The sequence below is a fragment of the Vigna unguiculata genome, chromosome 3 (genome assembly GCF_037176805.1).
Source record: "Vigna unguiculata cultivar grain cowpea cultivar isolate G323 ecotype 2 chromosome 3, ASM3717680v1, whole genome shotgun sequence".
Lineage (NCBI taxonomy): Eukaryota > Viridiplantae > Streptophyta > Magnoliopsida > Fabales > Fabaceae > Vigna > Vigna unguiculata.
This window is the reverse complement of record NC_140794.1, coordinates 9,317,914-9,327,482: the sequence shown is the minus strand read 5'-3', so window position 1 is coordinate 9,327,482 and position 9,569 is coordinate 9,317,914. Positions and strand designations below refer to the sequence as shown.

The window sequence follows — 9,569 nt, the reverse complement described above, 5'->3', positions numbered from 1 at the left end:
GGATCGTGTTCTATTGAATTTTTAAATTCATTATATGTATCTTTAGGAACTTTAGAGATTTGTTTTTCATTCTTGGTTCTCATGAAATTTATCAAGTTTAGTTAACGTAAATGCATTTTTTTTCATCTTTATCACAAACCTTCCTCCTTCAACAATTCTTTTGCTCTTTATCATAATTTTTCTAATATAAATTTATCACCTCTCACCTATTTAGAAAAAGATGAAATTTATATTCACAAATCACAATTATCACATTGCAAAAAATAATAAACTCATACCACTTTAAATAAATAAGCAAAACTGTAAACTTTAAAAATTTACCATAGCCAGAAAAACACAAAATCCTTAAATTTCATAATTAAGGGTTATACTAATTTGAAAAAAATTATAATTAGGTTTCATATCAATTTCATAAAAGAATCCTTAAAATCATAATTAGGATTTATACTAATTTGGGATAAACATCATAAGAAGAATCATAAATCTAACATACATAAATCATTATATACTAACCTTGATATGTGAGAGATCATGCAAAAATGTATATTTCAATCTCAATCTATATGCTTTCCAATCTCTGTTTTTCCATCTATCTATTTGTAATTTTTTCTCTTTACACACTTTTATAATAACTTACATGGTAGAAAGATCTTATAGCAAAAGCAAAACTCAAATCTCTTTTATAAATCAATATTTTCATTAAATTTTTTATTATTATTTTCTATAAAAATTAATATAAATAATATATAACTATAATTTAAAAATATATATATAAAAAAAATTCTAAAATTTTTGGAAGAACTATGACCTCCCTCTCCCTATGATGTTCGCCTTTGTGGAGATGTCATTCCTCCTTGCACCACCAACAAATTATTCAAAATCCTCAAAATCTTCCAATTTCCCACACTTTTCCTCTGACATTTGATCAGTAAAATTTAGTTACCCCTCCGTCCCTCTCATCTCTCTCATCTCTCTCATCTTTCTATATTTATGACATTTTCTTTAAAGAATGTAAATTTTTTTTTTCTAAAACTATTTACTAATTTTTATTATATAAATAAAAGTACATGTCATTAAAAATATAATATTTATTCGCTATTTAAGAACATTTTTTATTTTCTTTTAAGAAAAAGTTAATATATTTATTATATAATTTTATTATATATATATATATATTAAAAATAATTTTCTGTAAAACTTATATTTTAAAAATAAAATTATAAATGGTAAGAAATATATAATTTCTCTAAAATTAGTTTTGCACACTAATTTTTAAGAAATTAAAGTTGATAAATTAAAATTTTTTATAAGCAATTAAACTATGTTAATTATATAAAATTTATTTTAACCTTTTCAAAAAAAATATTATTTGTTAAAATGTTGATGGTAAACTAAATTTAAATTTTACTCATTATTTTGCCAAAATGATCTTACTCCTAAACAACGGTAAAGAAAACCAGCACTATAAGAAAACTTTGAAGGAAGGAGAACCAACTTTCAAATAAAAATTTAAGAATAAGGTGGATATTTTAAATTTATGCGGGTGCAATTGGAAATCATGAGGGTGCAGGAGACAAAAAATAATTTTGGTTTGCTCCTATTAATGAGGCTGAAAACTGTGAAGTAGAAGGTAGAAAAGCCCAAAGTCTGCAAAACCCTATCTTTCGTCGTGGTTACCGAGTTTACCCTTATGTATTTATAGTTTCCAAACGCACCAAGCGAGTTAGGCGCGGCGGGATCAGGAGCTTGCAAAATGAAGGTGTTCTCTCCAAAACCCTAATTGCTTCCGTTCTCGAATTTTTCTGTCTCTTCTTCCATCTTTAACACGTCCATTTCTTTTACAGTTTAACATCGCAAATCCCACCACTGGATGTCAGAAGAAGCTGGAAATCGATGACGACCAGAAACTGTAATCTTTCTGCTTTCTTTTGATGTTTCAGTTGTCTTACTCTTCTATTCCGTTTCGCATGTCCTGTTTAGAATAATGTTGCTCTGTGCTCTGTGTTTCCGACTAGCATTGATTATGATTTTAAATTAGCTTAAGTTTTTTTTTTTTTTTTGTAGTTTAATAGTTTCTTTCTTTTCGATGCTTTTTTAACTCTATGATATCTATTGGGATTTGACCGCTGTTCTTTGCAAGTTGAAGTGGGATTTGTGGACCTTTTATGTGAATTGTTTATTTAGTGTTCTTCTATTTTGTATTGCAGTCGAGCATTTTGGGACAAGAGGATCTCCCAGGAGGTCCTTGGTGATGCCCTAGGCGAGGTATGCTCATTCTGCTTGTTTTTCTTGTTTTTTGATTGTTAAAAAAATTATCTGTTAACCGCTATAATAATTTTGATACTGAAGGAATTTAAAGGATATGTTTTTAAAATCACTGGTGGATGTGACAAACAAGGCTTCCCAATGAAGCAGGGAGTGCTGACCCCTGGTCGTGTCCGACTCTTGCTCCATAGAGGTAAGATTCTTCTGTTGCTTTAGTCTGTTGTTTTGGTTTATAAACAAACCATAATTGTAGTTTACTGATGTTGGAATTATTGGTATGGCTGCCATGTTCAACATTTGTATTTTGTCTTGAAAATTTTAGAATGGATTCCTCTTTTCCTCTACATATTCTTTTTACTTACTCAGTGCGTCTTTTTATGTCCATGCTTGACTTTTAGTTTTTACTAGAAACTTATTTATTACCAAAATTTTCATAGCCGTGTTTATTTGCAGACTTGATGATTTTGTTTGCATTTGAACAGGAACCCCATGTTTCCGTGGATACGGGAGGCGCAATGGAGAGCGTAGGAGGAAGTCTGTTCGTGGATGCATTGTTAGCCCTGACCTATCTGTTTTGAACTTGGTTATTGTGAAGAAGGGCGATAGTGATTTGCCAGGTCTCACCGATGTTGAAAAGCCAAGGATGAGGGGTCCAAAGAGAGCATCAAAAATCCGAAAGCTGTTCAACCTGTCCAAGGATGATGATGTGAGAAAGTATGTGAACACATACCGCCGGACCTTTACGACAAAAGCTGGTAAGGTTTTTAGGTCCATAAATTTTCTCAGTTTCAGTGTAAATGTTGTAAATGAATAGTAATGTTATTCATCTGTAGACTGAGAAAATTTGTAAATGAGTAGTGTTAACTAACCAATCACTGTAGCTTGTACAGCATCAACTCTATAGTTCCAAGTTTTAATTTATTCATCTAGTTACGGATTTTCTGATCAAATAGCTAGTATTTTGTCACGTGGTGGACAGGTGATGTGTTTTATTTTTAAGTGAAAGAACTTAACATTCGCTATTAGTGTGGAACCAAGTAATGGATGTTTATGATGGTCTCTGATATTTGAATAAATGAATTATTTTACTCCTTTACTTATATTGAAGTCCAATTATTTATCAAACATGATTTGTAATTGTGTTTTAATCTGTAATGGATAATTGGTTACAGGGAAAAAGGTGAGCAAAGCTCCAAAGATTCAACGATTGGTCACTCCTTTGACTCTCCAAAGGAAGCGAGCAAGGATTGCTGACAAGAAGAAAAGAATTGCTAAGGCAAAATCAGAAGCAGCAGAGTATCAGAAACTCCTTGCTTCCAGATTGAAGGAGCAGAGGGAACGCCGGAGTGAAAGCTTGGCTAAGCGTAGATCCAAACTTTCTACTGCTTCCAAACCCACTGTTACTGCATAGGCTGCGTGAGATCTGGTGAGGTTTAAACTTCACTTTAGTTTTTGGGAGACTCGGTTGCTTTTAAATTTAAATACATTCAGTTCATTTGAGTAATTTTCAATGATTTTTGTCAATCGAATCTAATGATTTTTGCCTAGTTGGAACTTTTATATATTTTATGCGTTGGCTTCTACAAAAAGCTTCATATTGCATTTCATTTTATGCAAGGCCGGCATTAAGATTAACACGAACAAGCGTTTTATTATGTGTTTCGCCCAAAATTGTATAAATCGGATGGTGGATACCATGCTCCCAATGAAATCTTGTGAACTAGGCTAATTTATTACTACTATATTAGGTTTTATTTAGGGATTGTTCGAGCATGTTGCACAAGGGAGTATTCATTAGTTTAAAATTATTCAACCTAATTCAACTTTTGTAAGTGGGATATTTTGAATGTTTGGGTTAAATATATACAAATGTATTGTTCTTTTGGTTGGTACTGAACTATGAATTTAAAGTTAACATTCCATAAAACCTATATGTTAATATAATGTTTTTAATTTTTATCTATCGTTATGTTTTATTGAAAATGGTGGTTGGTTAAAATTATGATATCCAATAGTATGTTTGTAATTTTGTTCAAAACATAATCAAAGTTTTTAACATTATTTATGACAATGATCGAACTAAAGTAATGTCATGATGAAACCGAAGTCGAACTTGACTTACCAAACTCATTTCTGGAATACATATACAGTATTAGTAAAAACCAATATCAAAACGTAGAGGATAAATGATGATCTTTTAAATCGTAAAAGAGCTTATATTTTTATATTTTAGCTGTTCATAGATCCTATTGACCCGTGTTATTATTTGATACAATCCATAAAATGATTTAGGTAGTGATTGATATAGAAAAAAAAAACGTTATTAAAAAAGCGATTTGTAGTTTACTTCTGGAGAATTGGGTGGATTTCAGTGTAAGAGAGGGTAATTTGCTATATACTAGTTAAAAGTTTTATTTAGTCCTTCATAATAACCTACGTTGATAATTATTTTTGTTTTCCTCAAAGTTGTAAGGTTTACTTATAAGGCTTCAAAATATTAAGATACCAAGCTGCGTAAAATGAAAAAATTATCTTGTTTCAGAGATGGAAACCTTATTGTTGGCGCGAACATTTCAATATTCTCCCAATAAACAATATTTAAAACTTAAATTAAACTATATTTTATAAATAGATATCTTTACATAAAAAATAAAAAAATATTAAAAATGCAACATCACGTTTTTAAAAATTATTTTATTACTAATATAAAGTAATTCAAAAATCATATCTTTTAAGAGAATATTGAAACAAAAACAGGTTGAATTCAACTTCGGATCAAATTGGACAGATACGCAAGTGCAAAATATTACTTTCTATCTTTTAACCGAAGAAGCTTGAAAGAGTTCCAGTGCTGTTGAAATTTAACAGTTTGCGTGAAACCTTCAATAGAGAATGCTATAACACATTCAGGCTGAAGGTTGTAGTTTTATATTACAATAGGTTGACACAGTTTGACCAATGACAAATACAAACTGAGAACATAATTCATAGAGGGTCCACTTAAAATTTCCTTGGCTTTAAATCTGGATTCTATAAGACCTTTCTATTGAAACATGATTACAGATTACAAAAGTTAAAAAGAAAAACATTTTTCTATTTTAAAACCATTTTTTCCACCTATAAATAAAAAATTACCAGAATGTAAAATTTATAACATTTTTAGAACAAAAGTTAATATAATAAAAAAAAATCCACAAATAATTTTGGAAATGACTTTGGTTATAAAACAAATGACTCGTGGGACAAAACACACCTACTGACGACATGGAGTCAACTGATATTCCAGTAAGGCTTAAATATACATTTGGTCCCTATTTTTGTTGATTTTATTCAATTTGGTTCCTATTTTCGTTTTATGTTCAATTAGGTCATTTTTTTCGTCAAATTGTGGTCAATTTGGTCCTTTTCACTAACGGTGTTTAAATAGTTAACGTTTTTGAACAGTACATGCCACGTGTCAGCTCCTGGTTTTTTTTATTTTTTTTTTATTTTTTTTAATTTTTTAAATTTTTTTTTTAAAATTTTTTTCATTTCAAAAAAAGTGTCCACGTGTCAAGTCACAATTGTGCCACGTGTCAATGCTAGTGCCACGTGTCAATTTCTGATAATATTATTGTTTTTGTTCAATTTAGTCCCTATATTCGTTATTTTTGTTCAATCAGTCCCTATATTCGTTATTTTTGTTTAATTTAGTCCCAAATTTTGTGAAAATAGAACCATTTAATTTTTAAAATTGACATTATTATTACTTATTTTTTAAATTTAATTATAAATTATAATATTTAATTATTAATTGAATATAATTCTTAGATTCAATTGTTAAATAGAATATAATTATTTAAATATTATTAAAATATAATTATTTAAATAATATTAAAATATAATTATTTAAATATTATTACAATATAATTATTAAAATTTTAAAAATATATATTAACATTTGTAAAATTTACATTTAAATTTAAAGTATTTAATATTTTTATTGCATTTTAGATATTAAAATCTAAAATATTTTATATGTAAATGTTAATTTTACAAATATTAGTTTATTTTTCTAAAATATTTTTATATATCAATTTTAAAAATATTTTAGAATATAAATATTAGAAAAAAAATTAATAATTATATTTTCATAATATTTTAAATAATTATATTCTATTTAGAAATTAAATATAAGAATTTATTCAATTTATAATTAAATTTAATAATTTATAATTGAATTTAAAAAATAATAAATTTAAAGATCAATTTTAGAAAAGATATTAATATAATTTGTATAAAAGATATTAAATTTAGCGTCAGACTAAATTGAACAAAAATAACGAATATAGGGACTAAATTGAACAAAAATAACGAATATAGGGACTAAATTGAACAAAAATAACGAATATAGAGACTAAATTGAACAAAAAAAAATAATATTACCACAAACTGACACGTGGCACAATTATGACTTGACACGTGGACCATTTTTTTGAAATTAAAAAAAATTAAAAAAAATTAAAAAAAATTAAAAAAAAAAAAAAACAAACAAAAAAAACCAGGAGCTGACACGTGGCATGTACTGTACAAAAACGTTAACTATTTAAATACCGTTAGTGAAAAGGACCAAATTGACCACAATTTGACGAAAATGAGGATCTAATTGAACATAAAACGAAAATAGGGACCAAATTGAATAAAATCAACAAAAATAGGACCAAATATATATTTAAGCCTTCCAGTAACAAGTACATTCCCTGTTACAGCTACACATTTGTGGTTACAAGAAAACGTACTAATGGCATCGATCATCAAGGTTTTCAATAAAGTAAAGATGTTTGCCAGTTCTTTGTAGTATGAATCATACAAGAGAATTAAAAAGCATATATATATATATAGAACTCATAAAGTAGGGTTTGGTGAATATGAAAAAATGAGACAAAATCATACGCCCTGAACACTTCCCAGCTTTTAAAACATTCTCAAACCTACAAGCATAAGTGTCAATGCATGATGAACAACTGTGTTACATGGGAGGAAATAACTGCAGCTAAACTCCACCTGAAATCACCCAAAGAATCGTATCTAGATCTAGAGAATTCAAGCTTTTCCCAACTATAAATAGATAATTAAGTAAAAAGCTATGCCCCTAGCTTACAAATCCAAGACAACCCCATCACCAGCGCAAGGAACTGAGTGCATATAACATTATACAATTACCATCAAAAGCAACAAGAGCAGTCAAATGGGCAGAGAGGGGTATTTCCAGCATCTGCTTTATTAATACCTAACTCATCTTCAGTGTAGATGGTAAACCCGTCCTCGGTTTTCCTTTTTGGTCGAGAAGGTCGGTCTGCAAACTCACCATCGTCTGATCCATCTGTTTTCCTCTTCACAATCTTCTTTTTCTTCTTCTTTGTTTTATCAGTACTCTTATTTACTCCGTCAGATTTTCCAGTGTTTTTCATTTCAGATTTCTTCCTCTTTTTTCCAGCAAATATTTCATCAATTTCATTACATGTTTTTTTTGGTGTAGAAGAGGCTTTCTCCTCTTTTGCAACAGCATTCTCCTGCAACTGATTTGGTGTTGTTTTAGAACTCTTCTTCGTCATTGAAATTAAAAGAAAGCTGCATATCAAGTTACAACCTTTGTGAGAACTGAATTATTCAACAAACAAAAAAGAAGAAAAACAGTTCCCCAGAGAATAAGATTAAGACGAGATAGGCCAAGGCTTTTTCATTCAAGATTTAGATTCTCGTTTTGAATATTCATCAAAGAGAAAAGGATGTATAAGTACATTTTATGTCATCAGAAGAAAAAATGTAAAACAAAAGAGGAAAAATTCCAACCCAAATAAAACTCTAGTATCATCAGATTTTAAAAGTAACGAAGAAGATAGAACAAAATACAATTACAGAAAAAAAGAGTAAAGAATGAAAATTAAAAAGAACTGATCGTTATCCTATAGTCCACTAACCATTTTGAACCAAAAATCACTAATTCACAGAAATATAATATAACTCGGCAATACCATATTGCCAATTAAATTAAGGGTTAATTGCTTTATTCGAAGTTCTGGTGACTGATTACCCTTTAATTGGCAAAGAGCAGCAATCAGAATTTCTGCAATATTAACATAATAACAGCAGATATTCCATTCAAACAGAGAACCGAAGTTTTAAATGATATTTCAGATTGAGAGTGTACAAAATTCCCAGTAGTTTCCTTCTGCTAATGTGTCAAGAATGAAATGAATTATAAAATTAGGATGAACTCCTAAGTTCAATTGCTGTCAGAATCAGTATAATTAGATTTAATCCCTGCATCCATGGGCAAAGCTAAAACAGGCATTTTATTCTTGCCAACACAGAATTACCATGTAACTAAAAACCAGTGATCACTACCTAAAGACAAATTTGCAGAAACTGTATTTACACGAAATCAGAAAGTGCTATATAAATTTCAAAGGATGAGAAAAAAAAGGGGGTAAGTGCTATATAAAATTTCAAAGGATGAGAAAAAAAAGTGGGTAGCGTTATACCAATGCACGAACCAGGGGAAACCGATGATTGTGGAGAAAGAAATTAGCTCTGATATTTCATTCTTTTGAAACCCTACTGCGAGGATATGCTATAATAAAAAAATATAACGTTTTAAGCTAAAATCTCTGTTTTTTTTAAGCATATACAAAGAAGAAGCTAGTATTGTTCAAAATCATTAAAATCCCAATTCAGATTATCCACATCTGTTACAGGAAGTTTAATCTCAAACACAAAACAAATTCAACAAACAATATCGTACATCGGAACCAGAACAATTCAGAGAAGTCGGGAAGGGAAGTGGAGGACCAACCTGTTGCGACGACGGACACAACTCGAGAATGCAGGGAGGGCGTCGTTCACGCCGGCGATTAGCGGAGCTGCGTAACTGCGTCCTCGCGGTTATGGTGGCGGCAGAACCAACCGCAGCGGCGCGTGGGCGTTGATGCCTGTGGTGGGGGATGTGAGAAAGATGCTCTGAGAGTAAGAAGAGTTGGGTTAGGGTTAGGAAATTAGGGGAAACATAAATGGGCCAATAGGTCCATGAATCCTTTTTCTTAATCTTTTTTTATGGCTGGAAATATGTTTAAAAAATGGGTTTAATTATTACACTAATTTTAATTTTAAAATGGAGATAGTCATTTATCTTCTTATATACTATTATTAAAATAATAATTATATTCTTTATTTTATTATATTTATACTTATATTAAAATTATATTTAATTAAAAGAATAAATTAAAAAATTTCGTTATATATATTATAGTTATTTGTTTATTTAT

The 9,569-nt window shown here is 29.5% G+C and overlaps 2 protein-coding genes across 2 annotated transcripts; one reads left to right on the top strand and one right to left on the bottom strand.

Moving 5' to 3' along the window:
* Positions 1-1,640: 1,640 nt before the first annotated feature.
* LOC114179869 (small ribosomal subunit protein eS6-like) lies at positions 1,641-3,854 on the top strand. Its single transcript, XM_028066352.2, has 6 exons — positions 1,641-1,759; positions 1,845-1,909; positions 2,208-2,265; positions 2,350-2,458; positions 2,748-3,020; positions 3,438-3,854. The coding sequence occupies exons 1-6, from the start codon at positions 1,754-1,756 to the stop codon at positions 3,674-3,676; spliced, it is 750 nt and encodes a 249-aa protein (XP_027922153.1). The 5' UTR covers positions 1,641-1,753; the 3' UTR covers positions 3,677-3,854.
* Positions 3,855-7,121: 3,267 nt separating this feature from the next.
* LOC114176493 (stress response protein) lies at positions 7,122-9,312 on the bottom strand. The gene is made up of 2 exons (XM_028061546.2): positions 9,101-9,312; positions 7,122-7,875 (listed from the first exon to the last, which is right to left on the bottom strand). Exon 2 carries the CDS (start codon positions 7,857-7,859, stop codon positions 7,470-7,472), a length of 390 nt encoding a protein of 129 aa, XP_027917347.1. The 5' UTR covers positions 7,860-7,875; positions 9,101-9,312; the 3' UTR covers positions 7,122-7,469.
* Positions 9,313-9,569: the final 257 nt, after the last annotated feature.

What these genes read in the sequence shown, in the direction of transcription:
- LOC114179869 (XM_028066352.2), top strand. An exon ending in ATCGATGACGACCAGAAACT is followed by an intron (nt 1,910 to 2,207) that starts GTAATCTTTCTG and finishes TTTGTATTGCAG; the next exon opens with TCGAGCATTTTGGGACAAGA. An exon ending in CCGACTCTTGCTCCATAGAG is followed by an intron (nt 2,459 to 2,747) that starts GTAAGATTCTTC and finishes GCATTTGAACAG; the next exon opens with GAACCCCATGTTTCCGTGGA.
- LOC114176493 (XM_028061546.2), bottom strand. Translation starts at nt 7,859, where the DNA reads ATGACGAAGAAGAGTTCTAAAACAACACCAAATCAGTTGCAGGAGAAT.